Source organism: Diceros bicornis, chromosome 19 (assembly GCF_020826845.1).
Source record: "Diceros bicornis minor isolate mBicDic1 chromosome 19, mDicBic1.mat.cur, whole genome shotgun sequence".
Classification (NCBI taxonomy): Eukaryota; Metazoa; Chordata; class Mammalia; order Perissodactyla; family Rhinocerotidae; genus Diceros; species Diceros bicornis.
In genome coordinates, this window is record NC_080758.1 from 8,333,419 (window position 1) to 8,357,072 (window position 23,654).

General features: G+C 40.2%; 1 protein-coding gene across 3 annotated transcripts in view; it reads right to left on the bottom strand.

Annotated features, from left to right (window-relative positions):
* Positions 1-23,654, bottom strand: part of DOK5 (docking protein 5) — a 158,806-nt gene that overhangs the window by 64,761 nt on the left and 70,391 nt on the right. For all 3 annotated transcript variants that reach the window (XM_058562440.1, XM_058562442.1, XM_058562443.1), the window contains exon 2: positions 20,499-20,606. In XM_058562440.1, coding sequence (XP_058418423.1) covers positions 20,499-20,606 — 108 coding nt within the window. The remainder of the gene's footprint in view (positions 1-20,498; positions 20,607-23,654) is intronic.

Below are 23,654 nucleotides of genomic sequence, written 5' to 3' on the forward strand. Positions count from 1 at the left end.
TAAAGGTGCAATAAACTATTAAGATTTTGGAATTGGTGCCACAGCAGAAGTTGGCTAATACAACCTTTGTCTGATTTTCTTTTGCCCAAGAATTTTCAGTTTTTCCTTCAAATCCTGCTGTATAAGGATATCACTTCTTGTACAAAGGAGACCAAATGTCCTGGTTAATTACATAATAATCCACTATAATATCGGTAATCAGTTTTATTTTAGTAGTTGAATCATTTTTTTAAATTTTTCAAAAGAAATCTTACACAGTGCCCCATTATATAAAAATAGAGATAGTCTAATTAAATGAGGGAATAAATCCCACCCTATTTTTCTTTTCAATAGTAAGTTATAAATCTACTTCTCAAGAAGGAAGCCCACTCACTTCAGTCAACCACACGATGTTGAATGGTTACAAGGTGATACTAAATTCTCCAGGTGATATAACATCTTTGGTACTATTATTAAACCCATTACAAGGATGAACAGTGAGAATTAGAGAAGTAACATAATTATGATTTCACAGATAGAATGGAAGGGTGGAACCACACTCAAAGCTAGAACTTCTGGCTTCTATATACGTATGTTTTTCCTAATACTACACTCCATAACATGTGCTCCTTAAAAAATAATAAAAATAAGTGATTGGCTGAATAAATGAACAAATGAATAAAACTAAAGAGGCAAATTGTTTTGGAGGAAAATATACGAAAAGATATTTCTGCAAGTTGTAAACCATATTTTTAAAAGTACATCACTTGGGAGAGGGGAGAAAAAGGAAGGCAATTCTTAATTCGTAAGAGAAAAAAAGATATTTGTCAATTCAAAAGAAGGCAGTGGTGAACTAAACTCATCTTTCCTACTTGGATTTTAAAATGTTGAAGAAAATTTAGCTTTTCAAAAACCACTTGCTGTTATGTGGGTACACATGGCACCATGGTTTACATCCCAGGCTACTGCTCTAGTGAAATTCTGCTTGGTACACCCAGCAAGGGAATCTAAATATCAGGTCCGGAGGATCAAGCACATACAGCAAAGGACAGAAATCTCAAGACTACAGTCCAGTGAAGCTTTATGTGTGTACACACCTATGTAGCCACCACCCAGATTGACAGATAAAAAATTTCAGTCAATACCCCACCTCCTGGGTCAGTAGTGCCCACGAATAAAACCACTATTCTGACTTCCATCACCGTTGGTTAGTTCCGTATTATAAAAAACTTTACATAAATGGAATCACAGAGCCAGCCCTGCTGGTCTAGTGGTCTGTGGCCCGGGTTCAGTTCCCAGGCACAGAACCACACCACTGTCTATCAGTAGCCATGCTGTGGCGGTGGCTCACATAGAAGAACCAGAAGGACCTACAACTACTACAACTAGAATATACAACTATGTACTGGGGCTATGGGGAGGGGAAAAAAAGAGAGAGAGAAGAAGATTGGCAAGAGATGTTAACTCAGGGCGAATCTTTCCCAGCAAAAAAAAATAAAATAAAATAAATGGAATCATATCATATCTATTTTTCTGTGTCTGGATTCTTTCACCTAACATCATGTCTGTGAGACTCATCCATGCTGTCACATAATATAAGAAGTTCTGGGTTCTATGTAGTATTCTATTGTGTGGATGACTGTTTTCTGTTTTTAAATTTTTTCTCTGCTTTCATTTTAGATATCTCTCTTGTAGAAACATATTATCTGATTTTAAGAAACATATATTGGATTATTACATTTTTATTCAATCTAAGCCATTTTCTTTTGATACAAGTGTTCAATCAACTTAAATTAATTCTTATGATTGACATTTTGGGAATTTTTCCAGTCCTCTTTTATCCTTTCTAATTCCTTTATGCCTCATTTTTTTAAACAAAAATTTTCTTTGTTTTTTGCCTCCTGCTTTTTGCTCCAGAAATTCTATGTTCATCATTTTCATTTCCAAAATTTTATTTTGAAGATTTTCAAACACAGAAAAGCTGAAATAATACAATGTACACCAAGCACCTAGATTCAATAATTAACATTTTGACATCTTTATTTTATTTGCTTTACCTCTCTTTACGTATAAATATATGAGTGTTTGTATGTGTGCGCATACTTACACACTTGCGTACACACACGGTTTTGCTGAACTATTTGAAAGTAGACTGCAGGCATAAACACACATCATCCCTCCAACTTTACCAAATATTTCTTATAAATAACAATGTTCTCCCACATCACCTCAATGCTATTTTCACAACTAAGAAAACATGCAAGCATTCCCTGTATCATCTAATTTCCATCCCATATTCAAAGTTCCCTGAAAGTCCCCAAAATGTCCTTTAGAGCTGTGCCCATAACCCTCGGCCATCACTCAACCCGGGATCCAATGAAGATGTACGCATTGCATTTCTTCTTATTTGAGTCTTATTTAATTTAGAAGAGTCCTCCATTTTGGAAATGAAACTACCATTTTGAAAAGATCATGTCAGATTTTTGTAGAAGGTTTCATATTCTAGATATGTTTGTTTATTCATGGTGCCCTTAATTTTTCTATTCTCTGTATTTCTTCTGAAATGGAAGTCACATCTAAAGGCTTGATGAGATTCAAATAACATTTCTGTTAAGAATGCTTTGTAAGTTATGTGGACTTCAGAGTGCACCAGATCAGGAGGCACACAGTGTCAGAACATCCCTCCATAAATGAGGCTCGGTTTGATCACTTGGAGGTAGCCGTCATTTCTCTCCATAGTAAATAGCCATTTTTCTATTTGTAGTTACAACTGGGTGATACTTTGGCATCATGTGAAGATTCTGTTCCACAACCACCTTTCAGGGAATTGTCTCAGCATCCTCTGAAGACTCTTATCTGCATTAAAATGCTGTTCTTTTTTTTTTTTGCGAGGAAGATCAGCCCTGAGCTAACATCCGATGCCAATCTTCCTCTTTTTTGCTGAGGAAGATTGGCCCTGGGCTAACATTCGTGCCCATCTTCCTCTACTTTATATGAGATGCCGCCACAGCTTGACAAGTGGTGCGTCGGTGCGTACCCGGATCCGAACCTGAGACCCCCGGGCCGCCAAAGCAGAGCGCATGCACTTAACCGCTGCACCACCGGGCCAGCCCCAAAATACTATTCTTTTTAATCCAACTGGTTTGTCAATTATGATTTATCAATTCATGACTGCCAGATTGAAGATAAATATTGACTGAGGATGCTTTTTCTGTTCCCACCCTCATACTGCTTTTTAATAAAGTAAGCTGGAAATACAGGTCATGAATATTACTAGAATCACTACTATTCATTTATTACTTCAAAAATTCGTAACTACTGCATTTAATCACATGAGTGAGTTCAACTATCTAGAATTTACTCTGTATGTTTAGCTGATATAATTGCCCACCATACACTCCTTATACGGTCGGGCATCTTCATCCTTAGTTTTTAACTTAGATTTGTCAATAAACAAGCTGTCGTACACAATTGAGTAGCTTACTCGAGAAGGGAACCATGCCATTTGTGACTTGACACCATCAGCAGCATCTTCACAGACATTTCAGCAGGGACAGCCAGCTGGCTGTTATCACAACTGCAACTTCTAATTGTAGTTATTTAGGGTCTGAAGAAAATCTTACACAGGTGAATATGCGGGTCCACTTAGGTGACACAAATAGAGCACGTTGAGAAGGGATGCTGGCGATTCTTCGCTTCTCAAGGCTTTTGGTGGCACGTGCATACCATCTTAGCAGGGTCTTCAGATCCTCCCCCTGCACAGAGGCATCCTTCCCTCACCAGAGACTCGAGGCAGATGGTGAAGGCGGTCCAGCTCGCCTCTCCTGGACCAGTGCAGGAAGTGACAGAAGGCTACCTGGTCGGTGGGGTGCTCTTTGGCTCCAGCCTGTGGTTATGTTGGATGGCACTGCCTGAAAATCAGTCTGAACAAACTCTGATTCACTTTTCTCAAGATATATTCCAACCGCGTGTTTCCCTCCCACACACTCCGAGTTCCTCTAAGAGAAACGGATTTCTTTCCATAGCTGGAAGAAATACAGCCACACACTGAAGTCAGCACAGAAGTCCTGCTTATCTAGTGAACAGTTCTTCGAAACTTTCAGAGTGTTCCCATACACTCCCTCTTGTGACGCTGGAGGTCATTATACTGAGGAGACGCAACTCCACTGAAATAAAGGTAGTGCACAACTTATGGTTTTCCTTATCTTAAAAGCCCAACTGAAGTCCATTTCATGTAGGTGGTCTTTTCAGTCCCATCAAGCAAGAAAAGCTTGCATCTGCTTTTTTTGTCTGGAAACACTCTTCCTCTAGTTATCCCCATGACTCACTCCCGCCCCATCTTCAGCTCCTCACGTATTATCTTCTCAATGACACCATTTCTGATTACTCCACTAAAACTGCTACACTCTCATCCCATGCTTCCCATCCCCTTTCCCTGCTTTAATTCCTCCTTAGCATTTATCAGTCACACCAACACACTGCATATTTTACTTATAAATTTCCTTTATGTCCATCTCTTCCTCATTAGAGCAGGGGCAGGGAGTCTCCGCTTTGTTCTCTGTTACATCTCTGGTGCCAAGAACTGAGCCTCACATGGCGCACACCCTCAATAAGCTCACGTTAAGTGACAGCTCTACCCCGAGGTGGACGTTATCGTCATCTCCGTTGTAAAGACAAGCACACTGAGGCACAGTGATGTCATTAACACGCCCAGGGTTGGACAATTCCCGACCAGTGGCAGAGGCAGGATTTGACTCCAGGCACGCAGACTCTTAATTATGGGCCAGATACTGGGTTCTAAGCACTTCGTATTGATTATGTTATTTAATTTTTTCACAACCTCTCTAGCTAGCTGGCACTATTATATTCTCATTGTACATATAAGAGTGCCGAGGTCTACAGAGGTTAATTTGTTCACACAGCTGGCAAATAGGGGAGCTGGGATTCAAACACAGATAATCTAACTACGCTTTACTAAACCACCAAATGAATATACAGAAAAGGATCAGAGAGGCCATTATTCCTGAGTTAGGGCTTGTTATTCCTAAGGTGGGTCATGAAGGATGAGCAAGGGTTGATGAGGCAAAGAAAGGAAAGACGAATTTCCAGGGAGAAGAAACCACATATGCACAATCATGAAACTGCAGTTTGGTGGGATAAAAACATGGGGAAGAGTGATAGTGAGGCAGGCGGCAACGGGAAACAGACAAAGCATGAAGCTGGAGTAGTTGAACCAGGGCGAGATCTAAAGGGCCCGGTGTGCTGCCATCAGGAGATCAGTGACAATCATGAGGTCTGAAGAGCATCTGTTAAAAGGTTTTAACCAGATAAATGGAATGGTCACATCTATGTATTAGAAAGTAGACCAGTGGTTCTCAATCTGGGAGTGATTTGGCACTCCTCTTGTCCCAATGGGGAAATATTTAGCAACATCTGGAGACATTTTTTTTTTTTTTTTTTTTTTTTTTTTTTTTTTTTTGGTGAGGAGATCAGCCCTGAGCTAACATCCGCCAATCCTCCTCTTTTTTTTTTTTGCTGAGGAAGACGGCCCTGGGCTAACATCTGTGCCTATCTTCCTCCACTTTATATGGGACGCCGCCACAGCATGGCTTACCAAGCAGTGCGTCGGTGCGCGCCCGGGATCCGAACCAGCGAACCCCGGGCCGCCGCAGCGGAGCGCGCGCACTTAACCGCTTGCGCCACCGGGCCGGCCCCTGGAGACATTTTTGGTTGTCAAAATTGGAAGGGTGCTACTGGTATCCGCACGAGCGGAGGCTAGAGACACTGCTAAACATCCTACAACGCACGGGACAGCCCCCACAACCAAAATGTTAATAATGCTGAGGTTGAGAAACCCTGTTATGGTATAAGCAGACAATGAACAAGGCTGATGCATCATGCAACTACAGAGTGCCATTCACATGAAATGGATGAGAATGGCGCCCCCTGGAGTTGAGCAGTGTGCAGCTGGCTTGCCATACATGGAGGCCTTAACCATGGGAAGGATGCGAGCATGATCTGAGGGCAGAGATGAGGTCCAGAGAGGCCAGCAGACAATCAGGCAGTAACTGATCATGACTTTAGCTTAGGTTAGAACAGGAGGAGTGAAAGGACAGGGAGAGACTTGAGCTACTTAATTACTGTACAGTTCTTGGTTTCTAGTTTTCTGAGTATAAAAAACGCAAAGTACTATGACTCCATCAAAGGAATGAAATATTCAACTCTCTCCTAATTTCTGATAAATCTTTAAGTATGTCATCCAATTAGGAATTCCAAAAACAGGACTGCCAAAAGTTTGGCTGTTTAAAGCCATGCTCCAGATGTCTTATTCATCATAAATGATAGTATTCATTGAAATAAATGTTTAACAGCCAGCGATTAACAAAGTGGCCATACTTGAAAAGTTTAATTTGCTACTGATATAGTTTTGCACTAACAACTTGGAAAACAATTACAAATTGCACAAGTCAATTTTCCAAATGGATTATTTTGTAACTAGATGGAGAAACTGTTGAAATTTCTTCTGGTGTTTCAAGGGAAGATTAATACAACTGGATTTTTTAAAGTACATTCCCTTGAGGAACTGGTACATTCCTATCAGAATTATGCAACTACCAGAATTGTGTGGGAATACTAAGTATGTTTCTGGTGTGCTGCAAAGTCAAAAGCCATTTAAGAAAACAAGGATTTGATTTCCAATTTTTCCCCTTCTTTTACTGATGGTAATTTACAGATGATGATTTATTTATGTTTACAGAGTGAAAACGAGTCCGTTACCTAAAGGCAATTTGCCATCTTGCTTTTGTAGGCTGTATCCTAATTATTTTTCCCCTTGTGGAACTGAATGAATTAAGCGAGCAATTCACTTTGTATATGCAAATTGCAAAGCTCCGCAGAAGCTTCAAATTACTCCATTCTCAAAAAAAAAAAAATTAAAGCCATTATCCTACTGGAAATGAAGACATATAAGCCCATTTAACTTTCTTTTTTTTTTTTTTTAATTTGATTTATTTGTTTTTTCCCCCAAAGCCCCAGTAGATAGTTGTATGTCATAGCTGCACATCCTTCTAGTTGCTGTATGTGGGACGCGGCCTCAGCATGGCCAGAGAAGCAGTGCGTCGGTGTGCGCCTGGGATCCGAACCAGGGCCGCCAGCAGCGGAGCGCGCGCACTTAACCGCTAAGCCACGCGGCCAGCCCAACCCCTTTAACTTTCATAGGTTGTTTTTGAAAATAAAAGTAATATGAAAGCAATCCATTTCTGGGTCCATAATGTTTTCTGAAGTATTAATAAAATAACCAATTGCATTATTATTGTTATTATCTGTTGAAATTTTCAGAGTACTCTAAAATACTCTATAAACATTTCTGTTAAAAATTTCCAAAAGACCTCTTATAAATGTTTCAACTTTTTCATATCGTCTTTCCTAAAATAAGCACCAATGGTTTTAGGACACAGTGCCAGTGAGCAGGGACAGGCAAATAAGGAGAGACATGCTCAATTCTAATCAAAAGCTGTCAGCACAAAACATTTCTGTCCACAAGTCTCTCCTCAGGACCTTGCACACAGCAGTTTAAGCAAACATTTTATAAAAGACTTAAGAAAGAACCAGTCTAGACAGTTATATCCCAACCCCCATATAGATGGTTTCATTCTTTCCAAAAATATCTACATGCCCTTGGTCACTTAAAATAAATTGGACTCGTGCCTGTCTGAGTTATAAATTTAGACTGTCTCCTTGAAGAGTGGATCTTTATTTGTTCATGTGAAATAACTCAAATAATCTGCTCATCGTCTCATCCTTAAAAATAGGGCCGCCCCGTGGCTTAGTGGTTAAGTGCGTGCGCTCCGCTGCTGGCGGCCCGGGTTCGGATCCCGGGCGCGAACCGACGCACCGCTTCTCTGGCCACGCTGAGGCCGCGTCCCACATACAGCAACTGGAAGGATGTGCAACTATGACATACAACTATCTACTGGGGCTTTGCGGGGAAAATAAATAAATAAATAAAATTAAAAATAAATAAATAAATAAATAAATAAAAATTAAAAAGCCAGACACACAAAAAAAGGTGCTTACACTGAAAAGTTGGCATCTGAACTTTATAGAAAGAATGGCATGTGGAGTGAAGGACACTAGCCTAAGCTGTCGGCAAGTGTGTGGTTTTGTATAACCTATCTGGACACAATTCGGCAATAGCAACAAAAATGTTAAAGATACAGGATATTACCTGACAATTTTACTCCGAAGAGTTTTTCTTCCAAAAAGATTAGCATGAGCACATAAGACAGATGCACAAGTTTTTCACCATAATAGAATTTGTATTAGTAAAAAACTAGAATGTTTTTTGTCCATCAATTTGGGTCTTTTTTAAGTAGACTATGGTGTATCGATATTAAAGAGTACTCTAGAGCTGTTAAATTAATGAGGCGTAGCCACTAATTGTTGACTTAGAATTAAGTCAAAATGTGAGGGAAAGGTATAATTAATGTGACTATTTATTTTATCTCATAAACCAGAATATTTTGAATGTGAAAGGAATTGCTACTAAAAGCTATGCGAGGACTATGTCCTCATCCAAGTGTCTTGCGGGAATCTGTATTTATGGTCTCCTTAAACACAATACGTATAGTATGTACTGAACTACTCCATTTGCTTTAAAAATGCGATCTATACATATGTGAGAATATGTTTCTATTTGTGTATATATAGAGAAAAGACTCTGAAAAGTACACATTAATCTATCAGCATGTTTTTCTGAGAATAGGGACTAGGGTCCAAGAAAGGATTATTTTCTTTCATTTGACTCCATACATTTCAGAATTGCTTAGCTTTGTTACAAGGAAAATGTATGATGGTTATGATTCAAACACAATAAGAAAAGTGAAGAGAAAAAAGAGGAAGAAATCTGAAAGATATTTTTAAATGAGGTAAGCAGATCTCCATCCTTTGTCAACACAACTCCTTGAGCAGTAACTCACTTGGCCAACAATATCCTATAATTTCTCCCACACTCAAACACCATTTGACTAATTTTTCAACAACTCGAGAAAATCTACTCTTTTTCCTTTGACACCATTTACAGAGACCTTCCGTGTGTAATTAAGATTATAGTCAAGTGTTTCCACATATACACAAATATGAACTCACATAAATCAAGCCCTAGAGATATATGCTTTTAAGAAATTCATGTAAGAAATACATAGGAATGGGGGGGAAAAAAAAGCATTTACAATCAATGAACTTTGCAGCTAAGTTTGTTTTTATCTTGTTCCTCTTATTTTGCTAGGTGTATATGTGTGTTTCCTAAGAATATAAACTAAGTCAAACAAACTAATACACCAGCAACAGACTAAACAGATTAAATTTTCATAAACCCTCAAAAACCTGAGGTTCCTTCCAAAATCTAAGGAAAACTAAGCATTTCAAATGATTAGTCACATAATCATGGGATAGGAAAAAAATCATTTAAACTGGATTATTGTTTTATCAGATTATAGGTCAAAAAGTGACTATTCTACAGAAGTTAAGTTTTAATTCAAAAGGCTTTAAATTTAATCCAAATTAAATGAAATAATCAGGTAAACTTAACAAAGCATGTACAGGATATGCAGACTGAACATTACAAGATGCTGATGAAAGACGTTAAAGAAGATTCAAATAAATGGATGACATACCACGTTCATGAATTGAAAGACTTGACATAGAAAAGATGTCAGTTCTCCCACAATTTGATCTATAGGTTTAATATAATTATTTTCAAAATCCTAACATGGGTTTTCTATATGCATAGACAAGCTTCATTTAAAATTTTGTGGAAAGGCAGAACCACTAGAACAGCTAAAACAACCTTGAAAAAGAGAATAAAGTGGAAGGAATCATTCTACCCAATATTAAGGATTAGTATATATCTACAGTAATCAAGAAAGTATGATATTAGCGGAGTGATAGATACATAGCTCAATGGAAAAGAACAAAGAACCCAGGAATAGACTCAGGCTGATATACCCAAATGATTTTTGACAAAGGTGCAAAAGCAATTCAATGGGAAAAGAATAACTTTTTTCCAACAAATGGTATTGGAATAATTGGACATCCATAGGTAAAAAGAATGAAACTCAACCTACATGTCACATCCTATACAAAAATTAAACTCAAGATGAATCATGGGCTTAAACGTATAACTTAAAACTACAGAACTTTTAGAATTAAAAAACAGGGAGAAAATGGTCAAGATCCAAGGCTAGGCAAAGAATTCTGAGACTTGACACCAAAAGCATGATCCACAAAAGTAAAAATTCAAACACTGGACCTCAACAAAATTAAAACTTTTGTTCTGCAAAATACTCTGCTGAAAGATGAAAAGATAAGCTACAGAATGGGAGAAAATATTTGCAACCACATACCTCGCAAAGGACTACTGTCTAGAATATATAAACAACTCCCAAAACTCAATAGTAAAAAAAAAAAAAAAAATCCAATTAAAAATGGGTATAATACACAAAGAGATATTGCATAGGAAAAGATATACAGGTGGCAAATAAGTGCATGAAAATATGTTTAACATCATCAGCCATTAAGGAATGCAAATTAAAACCACAATGTGATATCACTATCAAAATGACAAAAATAAAAATAGTGCCAACACCAAATGCTGGTAAAGATGCAGAGAAACTGGGTGACTCATTATTGTTGGTGGGAATGTAAAATGGCACAGCTACTCTGTGACACAGCTTGGCAGTTTCTTATAAAACTAAACATGCAGCTACCATATGACCCAACAATTTCAGTTTTGGAAATTTACCCCAGAGAAATAAACACTTACATTCACACAACAACATGTACATGAATGTTCATAGCAGCTTTATTTGTCACAAGCAAAAACTAAAAACAACCCAGATGTTCTTCAATGGGTGGATGTAAACAAACTGCAGCAATCCATACTATGGAATATGCTTAGCAATAAAAAGGAATGGACTATTGATACACACAACAACCTGGATGAATCTCAAGGGAATTATGTCAAGTGAAGAAAGCCAATCCCAAAAGGTTTCATACTGCACGATTCTTGAAAATAAAAAATTATAGAAAACACATTAGCGCTGGTGCCTGCTGGGGTAGAGGACTGGGGGGATGTGGTTATAAAATGGTAACACAACAGATCCTTTGGCAGATGGAATTGCTCTGTATCTTGACTATAGTGGTGGATACAAAAACCTACAGGTGATGAAACTGTATAGAACTAAACACACACACACACACATACACACACGCGTACAAGTAAAACTGGGGATATCTGAATAAATTTAGTGGATTGTATCAATGTCAATTTCCTGGTTGAGATATTGTATGCACTTTAGATTTATAAGATGTTACCATTGAGGGAAACTGAATAAAGGATACACGTTCTCTCTCCGTCATTTCTTACAACTGCATATGAATCTAGAATCATCTTAAAATAGAGTGTATTTAAAAAACTTTAAACAAATGGTTTTCAAATGTGTCCCCTGGAATAGTTCTACGAGCCCCTGGGAATGCGGGAAAGAGTGGGGTAAGAGTGAACGTCTGGATCTCTCTTCCCCTTCCCCATCCTCCGTTCCTGCTTCTGTGAGAACAGCTCTTTCTTTTATCTATTTAAATATAGGGCCGTCTGTTTAAAGTATCATGCGAAGTAAAGATTCTGTGCCAGGGAGGCAGTGTACCATGGTTATTAAGAACATGGGCTGTGGAGCCAGAATGTTGGGCTCAAACTCTAACTGCCACTTCCCAACTGTATAATCTTGGGCATGTTCCTCAACTTCACTCATCCTGAGTTTCCTCATCTGTGAAATGGGGATATTAACAGTCCCCATCTCATAGGAGTGTTATGGGATTGAATTGTTAATAGATCTGAAGCACTTTCCTCAGTGTCTACTGGGACTAAGTAACCCCTCAATAAATACTAACTTTTAAGATGACCAAAGGAAAACCACTAGCATAAATGGTATTGTCCAAAAGCACAGTATTTTAAAGAAATTTTATTAATAATTTATCACTAAGTGCTTATAATGGGTCAAGAAAAGTGTAAAGTGCTTGTCTTGCATTATTTTTTTAAATGTTCACATCCACTTTATGAGGTCAGTCCTGCTATCCTTATTCTCACTTTCTAGATTAGGAATTTAAGGCACAGAGAAGTTAAATGTAGTGAATGGCCTTTCTGACCCAAAACTGATGGTGTACCAGTCTCCTTCCATCGCAAATTCAACCACCATTTAATGAATGCTTATTATATTCCCTATATGGATAAAGATGCTGAGAGCACAGAGCTGAACACACAATACAGGATCCCTGGCTTCCTGGAGCTTACTGTCAACTAGCAGTAATCAAGTGTAAAATTACATGAGGGACATAATTTCAGTAGTGATAAATGCAATGTATATACTAAAGAAATGTGATTCAGAGTTGCATGGAGTGTTCAAATATAGCCTTTTAGAGGCAATGACATTGATATAATATCTAAAGGAAGAGAAGAAACCACGGAGACAAGCTTTGCAGACCAAAGGAACAGCAAGTGCAAAGGTCCTGAGGTGGATCAAGAGTGAAAGGAGGCAGATGTAGCAAGGTGCCAAGTGGCAGAGGACAGTCTGAGGTGTGTGCTGGAGCAGAATCACACACGGCTTTGTAGTCTGTGGCAACAGCAACGAGTCTTGATATTATTCTAAGGGTGACTGGAAGCCTCAAAAAAAAATTCCTTCAAAGGCCGAGGTTTGAAACCATCTTGTACTTGCAACTCACAGGTGATACATGACCCAGTGTCCGTGACTCACGCCGTAGTAGATGTTACAACATGGACTGACCCACCTTCAATCTTGAATCTTGGCCATATTCCACGATATACTTAGTCTTTCTCTCTGACTTGGTTCTTTGCATCTTCCTTGAAACCTGTCATTCTGGCATATAACAACATTCAGCTTTCCAATCACAATTAGAGCGCTCTTGAAGAGGAGGCGTAGAGAACAAATTTATCTTTGACGGTTTTAATGGTATTTTTGACTAAAATAATATTTCATGAAGAATATGTGTGGCTCTGATGAAAATCTTTTACAGCTGAAGTGTCTGATGTTTTTTATCATAATGCATGTATATACCTAAACTGATACAAATAACTGAAAGAAAATAAGAGGCTAGGTTCATCACAAAATATTATGACAGTTTCGTTTGTAATTTATACCTATTAAAATAGCAGACCTACTAACTATAGCGTCCCATGTGGACTCCTGGCAAGATTATCACTTTCTCTTTCTACTATTTGTTCAAGCAGCAACTCAGAGATTTAAAGAAATGGGGGAGGGAGCTTGCAGTTCAATTCAACACAGAGAAATGTTTGATCTGGCTTATGTTGTATTAAAAAAATACACTTAGGGGCCGGCCCCGCGGTGCAGCGGTTAAGTGCTCGCACTCCGCTGCTGGCGGCCCAGGTTCGGATCCCGGGTGTGCACAAAGGCACCGCTTGTCAAACCATGCTGTAGTGGCGTCCCATATAAAGTGGAGGAAGATGGACACAGATGTCAGCCCAGGGCCAGTCTTCCTCAGCAAAAAAGAGGAGGATTGGCATGGATGTTAGCTCAGGGCTGATCTTCCTCACACACACACACAAAAAAATACACTTAAATACTAGCGTTCACTAAAAAAATTTATATTTTCCAGTTTCTCTTGAAACAGTGGAATATGTGACAACTGTAGGCTCACATTTCTATAAGACGACAGTAACCTGGAGTTGGATAATGTGAAAGAAGGAGCTGACAAGTTAGAGAAGAGAGAAGTACAGGGTACAGGGAACACCACTTTCATCGTATGAGGTTGCACGTCAAGAAATACTTTATAACATTGATGGGAAAAGCACAGGGGTTTAAGTATGGTGTTGAATGGCACACATATAATCAGCAGAACAGTTCTTTAAAATAATGTCATCATCAGTATTCATAAGGAAAAGGAAAGAAGAGTTGGTGAAGAATTGTAATAAATAAGCCAAATCATTAACTTCCTAAAGTTGGGGAATCTGTTGATAACGTTCGAAGCTGATAAAATAAGAAAGAGAGGTATAAATATATAGTTTAGAGTTACAGAAACAACTACCAGGAAAATGAAAACAAGAAACGAAGCTGCTGTTTAGGCCTGGGGAGGTGTATTAGCTTCCCAGGCCTGGGGCTGCTGTAACAAGGCACCATAAACCTTGTTCAAGACACAACAGAAATGTCTTCTCTCTGGAGGCCAGAAGTCCAAAACTAAGGTGTTAGCAAGGTTGGTTCCTACCAAAGCTTCTGAGGGAGAATCTGTTCCAGGCTTTTCTCCCAACTTCTGGTGGTTGCCCACAATCTTTGGCATCCCTTGGCTTGTAGATACATCACTCCAATCTCTGCCTCCTTCTTCTCATGACCTTCTCCCTGTGTGTCTGTGTCTCTTCTAATCAGGACACCAGCCATTGAATTGGGCCAACCCAACTCCAGTAACTTCACCTTAACTTGATTATCTCTGCAAAGACCCTATTTCCAAATAAGGAAATTCACAGGTACCAACGGTTAGGACTTGAACAGTTCTTTTTGGGAGACACAATTCAGCCCACAACAGGAGGACAGAGGTGAAGTAAGCAAAAGCCAATTTTCATTATAAGCCCTTCAATATAATTTGATTTTTTTTTAACCTTGTGTATGTTTTATATAGATTTTTTTAAATTTAAATATCTGTACAACTGTCTTCCTCATTAGACAGTCTTTTCCATAAGACAAAACCATGCAGGAAGTTCAGATGGCAAAGAATTTGGCATATGATTCACACAGCCCTTTTTATTCTCAATATACCAAAGGGTGTCCTAACATTTCCACTATGCAGGACTTGTATTACTGGGCCGCAAATCATTTCCTGGGCGCCCTAAGCATCCTTGGGATCCAAAGCAGCTATTTCGTGCCAGACACTATGCTGGGCCCTTAAGACACAAAGCTGAATAAAGTACAGTTCCCGTCTTCAAGGAACTCACAATCCAACAGCAAGTCGTCATACCGATACTCCTGGTTGCGAGTAACAGAATTCCCCACGGAGGGTGTACTGAATGGTGAGCAAGATTTATTATATCTCCATTAGTTAGGGTTAAACTCTGCTGCACACAATAGAAAACCCAGAATCATAAAAGCTTAACAAACAAGATAGAAGTTTATTCCTCTCACATAAAAGAAATACAGAGATAGATAGTCTAGGGCTGGCCTGGTGCCCTATGGTGTTATAGACCGAATATCTGTGTTCCTCCAAAATCTATATCATGCCCAATATGATGGTATTAGGAAGTGGGGCCTCTCAGAGGTGATTATGTCATGAGGGTGGAGCCCTCATGAAGGGGATTATTGTTCCTACAAAAGAGAGCTCCCTAGCCCCTTCCACCACATGAGGACACGGCGAGAAGTTGGCAATCCGCCATCCCGAAGAGGGCCTTCACCAGAACCTGACCGTGCTGGCACCCTGATCTTGGACTTACAACCTCCAGAACTGTGAGAAATAAATGTCTGTTGCTTATGAGCCACCCAGTCCGTGGTATTTTCTTACAGCAGCCTGAGCGGACTAAGACCTATGGTGTCAGGAGCGCAGACGAGCTTTGGACACTTCCTCTGGACTTCTCTTACGGGACATGTCCTACTGCCGGGCCATCCTCAACTGCTCCGTATGGTGGGCCAAGATGGCTATGTCCATTTTCCAATCAGCAGCGAAGAGAAAGAGATGACGGACATGGTACCTTCTCTGCTTGCACTCCCTAGGCCAGGATTACTCCCATGGCCTCGCCTCACAGCACAGGGGCCTTTACTTTGGGTAGCCCTGTGCTAAACCAAAAACCAGCTGTCCATCACCAAAGAAGAAGGGGTATGACTAACGGGTCAGCACCAACCAGACAAAGAATCTGCCAGCAACATGAAAACAGATCACTGCTTTCAGTGTGACCAGGGCGGCCATGAAGAAGGGGCCCGGCAGACGGACTAACTCGAGTGGGTCAAGAAGAGTCACAGGGAGGTGAGACACAGCAGAGATTCTGAGGGATGGATAATGTCTGCCACACGGACCAGGAAAGGAAGGGTATCCATGCAGGGGGAAGAGCCTGTGCAAACCTGATGATAGACTGGATAGGGGAGGGGACAAGGAAGAGCATGAATCAAGGATGACTCCTTGGCCTCTGACGTGAATAACAGAACGGGTATTGGTGCCATATACTGGGACAGGGAACCCCAGAAAGGAACCGAGTCTGGGTAGGAAAGATAGTTAATTCAATTTTGAACATGTTTTAGGAGTCTTTGGCACACCGGTGCATACCTGTACTGCCTTGATTAGTAAAAGTACTTAAATCAGAAACATGTGGTTCCAGTACTACAGTTAACTCCATCTATCCACTCTACCTGTGCCTTAGAAATGTGGGTATGGGAGCATTTACCATTTTGGAAAAGCATCCGAATAATAAGCTATAATTTAATTTATGGAGATATAAAGAGTCATGTCCTCATTGGCATAAGTGAAGGCAACTTCCAGAACAGGGCCTGGTGGGTAGTTTCTTGCACAAGGAGGGGATGACTCCAAAGTAGTAAAAGTATTGAAAAAAGAGGCTATGACATATTTTAAAATTTTGAAATGATGTATTGTAGACAGCCACATCAGAAGAGGAAACGTTTTAGAAGAGGGAGAAGCTACATAAAAAAGAATGAGTCACTGGAAAAAGTTATGATATACACACACACGTGCAAAAAAGATAAATTGGCAGAAATTCCAGAGAAATAATTTTAGGACATTAGCTCACTGTGAGGAACCTGGAATCTTATGTTTGCAGAAACCGAGAACAAGGTCTGACATTGGGCTTGGGAGGTATAAAAGTGATGCAGTCTCTAAGGTAGGATGGAATGACAGAACAAATAAGCCTAAAGGGATGTGGCAGAATGACAACAATAATAATGGATTTTATTCTTCACAGTTGGAGGGTCTTTCATTTTTCAAATACATTCACAAACATGTATTCATTTGATAGACAAGTTAATCTTATGATTTCGGTGAAGTAGGAACAATTATCCTTAGTTGTTACCTGTTGAAATAACAATGGGCCAAGTAGACATTTAATAAACAAGGTAACACACAAAAGCAGCATATCAAAACTGTGTTCCTTAGAATAAAATTTACTTGTTTCATGGGACATATATTTTTTTTAAAAAAAGGTAACTCCATGGCCCAATCAGTTTTGGAAATGCTGACTCAAAGCTACTCAGGTTTCCCAATCGCAGGATTTCTCAGAACCTGTGATAAGTTACAGTGAATTAGGAGTCTCAAGAATGGGACAGAAATGTTGCAGGTCCCAAACTTCTTTGACCACAGACCCCTGGTCCTCCCAGAAGTCTCCTTGGCCACACTCTCTAGCACACATTTTGGGAAATGCTGTAGTATTAGAGAATTGGTTGGAATCATCCTTCTGGCCCAAGGTGAACCAAATCCTGCAGGCTCAGCAATGTGTAATGATGGAGAAGGTAAGACTGACTTGCCTTTGAGGTGTTAAATTAAACCAGAAGGCCAGTAGACTGAGGTGGCTCTAATGCCATGGTGGCCTATGTAAGCACACCAAAATCTAAGCCAGTAAATGCCTGGAGTTTACGAAATCAAAACAGTAGGGACAGCCAATCATCAATAGCCAACAAGGGCTTTAAGTTATAACCAATTAATAATCTCCTTACTTTCCTCTATAATATAAAGTCTTTCCCCAGCTCCTGTCGGTGGAGCGTTCCTAACCACTTTCGGTTTGGCGCTGCCCAATGCAAATCGATTTTTGCTCACATAAATTCTTAAAGTTTTTAATATGCCTCAGTTTATCTTTTAACAGAGGTCACCCTTACACAGAGGTTAAGCGACTTACCAGACACAGATAGCGGCAAAGCCAGGATTAGAAAGCAGGTTTCCCAAATCTGGGTTCAGCATACTTCTTGCCACACTATCTGCCTTGGTCTCAAAAGCAATAGATGATCTTCCTCCCACTTACAATTCCTCCCAGTCGTGATCATCTCAAAGAAGTAAAACTATGTATTGAAACTCTTAACGCATTCTGGTGAGTGTGAGCAACTTTGATTTCCTGAACGAAAACAGTGAACTTGCCTTTAACAAGAAGGTTAGGAACTATATTTAAAGTCACTCGAGTCTTAATATTGTTGCAATTATAGTTCATCAAATTCACAGCCATCTCTGACAGCTGTGGGTGCTTGAGGGGTGCTTCACGGAAGAGGTAAAGAAATGAAAAATGAATTGTTCTGTATGTGCATTATTCGTATATTTATTTTCCAATTTTTGTATGAAAGCACCTTGAGCTACATTTTCAGGGAGGAAGGCACCAAGTTTTAAAATCTTACAGTCAATTTCTTATTTTAAAATTTCTAATAAGAATCAGATATGTAAAATCAGGCATTTTTTTCTTAATAATATCTTTAAAAATGAAATGAAAGAAGCACTGTGCTCTCATAAATGCTACAGATTTCCCACACAAGGGATATATCTATATATGCCACACCATCTCTGTATTGATCGAATAACATAATGTACACTTCTTCATTTCTTTTGGAAATTGCTTTATTTATATTCAAACAAACTCTGCAATCTGGTCACGGTGCGCTACTTATAACCCCAGTATTTTATTATCATGATTCATAAATTACACAGCATTTAGATAAAAAATGCATATCTCAGAGTTACTCTGGCTTTTTATCCGCCCCCAAGAGATTAATACTAAATGTATCAGATCTAAAAGAGTAAGGAGGATGAATCGGCTACAGGAACTCATCAAGGGCTTGGAGGCTTACTGTAGATAATTCTTCCGTTCTAATGCTTTGAACTTTGGTTAATGATTGTTATAGATGAAAGAGAATGTGGCTTACCATGCTCCCTAAAGATTTACATATTAAATTCCAAAACCAGCAGGTAGAAGCCTGAAATAGGGCAAGTTTGTCTTCAATCTCCCCTTACTTGTATCACATTCAAGGGGGGAACATTTCAATCCACTTTGGTTTTACGTTTGAGTCTGTCCCCCCAAAACCTTCCAATCCTGGCTTTCTCTGCTCTCATCACCATCCACCCCATACCATCCAAATCAACATTCCTTTTCCTAGTTTCAGATGTCTCCACTACAGAATTCTTCTGGTAAGCTAAATAAAAGTGTGACACAAAGACATCTATATGTATTCCATTTCCTCTATTGAGAATATCCATTGCTTTTCAATCAATAGTTTCAAAAGTGTCTACTATGTGTTAGGCACTGATAACTAATAGTGAACCATGCCTCCCCCCCAACAAAAATCTCTGCCCTCGTGGACCCTATTTTATGGTGGTCATGGGAGGAACATAATAAGAAATAATGAAATAAATATTTACATAGTAATAGGTGCTAAAGAGAAAAATAAAAGGAGATGTGGGAGGGGGTGTGTCAAAGGATTCCATTTTAAATAATGGGGTCATGGAATGGCCTCAATTAGAGCAGAAATTTGAGCAATGACCTGAACAAAGTAAGGAAATGAGCTATGTGGCTATCTGGGGGAATAACATTTCAAAAAAAGGGAAAAACAAGTTTTAAGGTGAGAACGTGACATGTTCTAGGGAAAGCAAGGAGCCCAGGGTGCTCTAGCAGAGTAAGACGGGATCTGGCAAGAGATGAAGTAAGAGGTGACAGGGACTCGAATCATGTGATCATGCAGGCCATTATAAGGCTTTGGCTGAGGGTATTGAGCTGAAGATATTCTCAATTTGGGAATAACTAGAGCCTTGGGCAAAAGGATGTGTTAACCATGTCTTTTACACACTTTCATGAAAAGAGAAAATACATAGGCTGCCCATTTACAAGGACCATGAAAAACACAGGCCACGTAAAGGGAAAGACGTGCCTAATTTGTGAATCCAAATGGTAAGTATACCTTGAACTTACCTTAATATTCTACTCCTGAATGATATGTATATCAATATAATGTGTATTTCAACACACAATTACTATTTTTAGTGAGGCAGTCTCACTACCACTAAGAAAACTGCAAGTCTCAATTAAATTTAATCGCCAAACTTAAAGACATAAACTAATGGGTGGAGCTTCCTTCTCCTCCACCAATCACCGGTTTCCCAGCTTCTTCCCCTCCCTCCTCACCCACATTCCAAGCGCTGGACGTGGATCTCCTCTGTATCAGGCTCTGCGTGCTAGACACAGTGAGATCCAACCCTTACCATCGGGGGCTTCAATGTTTGGAGGAGGGTCTAGTATGCAAATTGAAAATTTAGAAAACAACAACAATAACAAATAATAGGAAACAAGAAGAGTGACTTTATGTTAGTCAATAATTTTAAGCAATTAGCAAGTAGATATTATTTTAGAGATGTTTTGTCCTTAGAAAAAAGTATTATTTGTGGCTTTGTTAAATAATCTAGACAAGGTTTCAGACTCATGAACTCAAGCTACCTACTTGTGAATAGATTTCTGGAAAGATACAATAATCGAGTCTTACCTTATGATAACACCTAAAATACGCAGCACGCTCATCGGAAAATTTCTCCAGTCTTTTTGGACCTTTGCTTGAAGCCTTCTTGAATACTAACCAGCATCGTTGATAAATCTGGAAGGAAATACAAAGTCGGAGCTCAGCATCACTACTGACTCAGATTATTACTAACATTTGCATTTAAATGTTTTCTTTTTGATGTTTTCACCTGTAAAATATTCATAAGCCATAAATGTAATGTTGCTTTGGGAAAATAAAATTTTAAAAACCAAAATTGTTTCCACAATGGGTGTATTACGTTGTTCAGACAATTACTGTAATCAAAAGAAAATAAGGATTTGAAGGCAAATTTCTTCAGGTTTTGATAACAATATCAGCAGGAATATTTCAGAAAAAGTCCCAGAGATAAAAATCCCAAATCAGCAGGCGGAGTCAAGATGGCGGCGTAGGCAGACTCTGAACTCACCTCCTCCCGTGGACACAGCCAATTTACAACCACTCGTGGAAAAATTACCCCTGAGACAGAACTGAAAACTGGATAAGAGGAACTCCTGCAACAACGGACAATCCTAACTGAGGTGGAAGAGGCAGAGACCCCCTTCCGGAGAGGAAAAACGCCGCCTTCACAAGCCGCCAGCTTCACGGCCGCCGGGAGCAGCTCACAGGTGCGCAGCCTCCCTGGAGGCGCGGGGCCCTGAGCCGGGAGCGCCCCCGCTGTGGGCATTTTGTGGACCCAGCACAATCGAGACCAGCGGCGTAATATCTGACTGTGCCTGCTACTAAAACATCGGGGAGCACCCCCAGAAAACCCGGTTCACAAAGAAACTAAAACTGGCTCTTAAAGGGCCCGCGCACAAACTCACCCGTTCCAGAAAGCATCCTAAAATCACCAGAAAGAAAGGTGCACAGTGCTTTGGTGACAAGAGACTCACCTAATAGGCCCTGAGTGCATCTCAGTGAGGGGTGAGACCTCTCCAGGGACTGGGACATTGGCGGCAGCCATTGTTGTGGCCTGGTGTAAGCATGCTGACACCGACACCATTGGAGTTCTCCCTGAGGCCTGCTAGCCCAGGGTCTGCCCCAACCACTAGAGCACCGATTTAATCCAGCCCAGCCAGGGCAGACAGCCCACCCTAGAGACTGGCCCCACCCAACAACAAGCCCTCAGGCAACGTGTGGGCCTGCATAGATTGGTGACTGGATTCTCTGCAGCCTGGCAACTGAGCCGACTTGAGCGGGCAGGGTGTGCACAAGGAGTGGGTGGAGAGTGTGGGGCGGTGGCAGAGTGTGTGGGGCTCCCGCCGTGGAGAGACTGGGTCCGCTTGGGGAGGTCGGGGCGCTCACACGGGGCAGGACTGTGTTGGCAGTGGTGTGGACCTGTGGGCAACAGGGCTTGTCAGCTGCAGAAGACTTGTGCTTCTCAAAGACCCACATAGGAGGTTTGCCCCACCTTCCAAAGCCTGAAACAATTGGGTGCTCCTGTGCCTGAGGCCAGCCCCACCCAGCTGCAATCCTCAGAGAGCTGACAAGAGACCTAATAGGCTAGAGGCTTACAGCAACTGTAAGGCCCTGAGCCTAACAACCTGCCACGCTGGGGGCCTACTCACTTAAAAGAAATACTGCAACACAAATGTGGTATTAGAACTTACAGCCAACCGTGCTGGGGCTCCCCACACCTGATAAAGAGACGAAGGGCCCACAACAACTACAAGCATCTGAGCATAACAACAGCTGGCCAGGAGCATAACTCAGCCTCCCTGGGCGCCTACAGGGAGAGCAAACAGGCCACAACAGAAGGACACACATAGCCCACATAGGGGTCACCCCTGGAACATTGAGAACTGAGGGAAGCACACTGGAAGCCTCCTAAGGCATCACTTACATAAGGTCACCTATCCAAGAGCAGGAGACGTAGCTGACCTACCTAATACGTAGAAACAAGCACAGGGAAAGACGCAAAATGAGGAGGCAAAAGAATACATTCCAAGTAAGGGAACAGGACAAAACCCCAGAAAAGGAACTAAGTGAAACAGAAATGAGCAACCTACCTGACAGGGAATTCAAACTAAGAGTGTTAAGGATGCTCACTGATCTGGGGAGAAGAATAGATGAACTCAGTGAGAATGTCAACAAAGAAATGGAAGATATAACAAAGAACCAATCAGAAATGACAAATACAATACTGGAAATGAAAAATTCATTAGAGGGACTCAAAAGCAGAGTAGAGGATACAGAAGAACGGATCTGTGAGCTGGACGAAAGACTAGAAGAAATTACCCGAGGTGAACAGGTAAAAGAGAAAAGAATTAAAAAGAGTGAGGACAGTCTAAGGGACCTCTGGGACAACATCAAGCGCACTAACATCCGTGTTATAGGTGTCCCGGAAGGAGAAGAGCGAGACCAGGGGGCAGAGAATCTATTTCAAGAAATAATAGATGAAAACTTCCCAAACCTAAGGAAGGAAACAGACATCCAGGTACAGGAAGCACAGAGAGCCCCAAACAAGATAAACCCAAAGAGGCCCACACCAAGACACATCATAATCAAAATGTCCAGAATTAAAGATAAAGAGAGAATCCTAAAAGCTGCAAGAGAATGTCAAGTTACATATAAAGGAAACCCCATAAGGCTATCAGCTGACTTCTCAGCAGAAACCTTACAGGCTAGAAGAGAATGGCATGGTATATTTAAAGTGCTAAAAGGAAAAAACTTACAGCCAAGAATACTCTACCCAGCAAGGTTATCATTCAAAATGGAAGGAGAGATCAAAATTTTCCCAGATAAGCAAAAATTAAAGGAGTTTGTCACCAAGAAACCAGTGCTACAAGAAATGTTAAAGGGACTGATTTAAGGGGAAAAGAGAAGACCATAAATAGGAAAAATTATTTATTTCCATGATTAGAATGTAATGGATACAAATGTACAAAAAAGAGGTTAGATATGATATCAAAAACATAAAAGGAGGGAGGAGGGGAGTTAAAGAGTACAGCTTTCAGACAGAGGTCAAACTAAAGTGACCACCAATTCTGTATAGAAGAAGTAAGGAACAGAGAAGGACTACTAAAACACTGAGAAAAAAAAAAAAAGTTAAAAAATGGCAGTAAGTACATACTTATCAATAGCTACTTTAAACGTCAATGGACTAAATGCTCCAATTAAAAG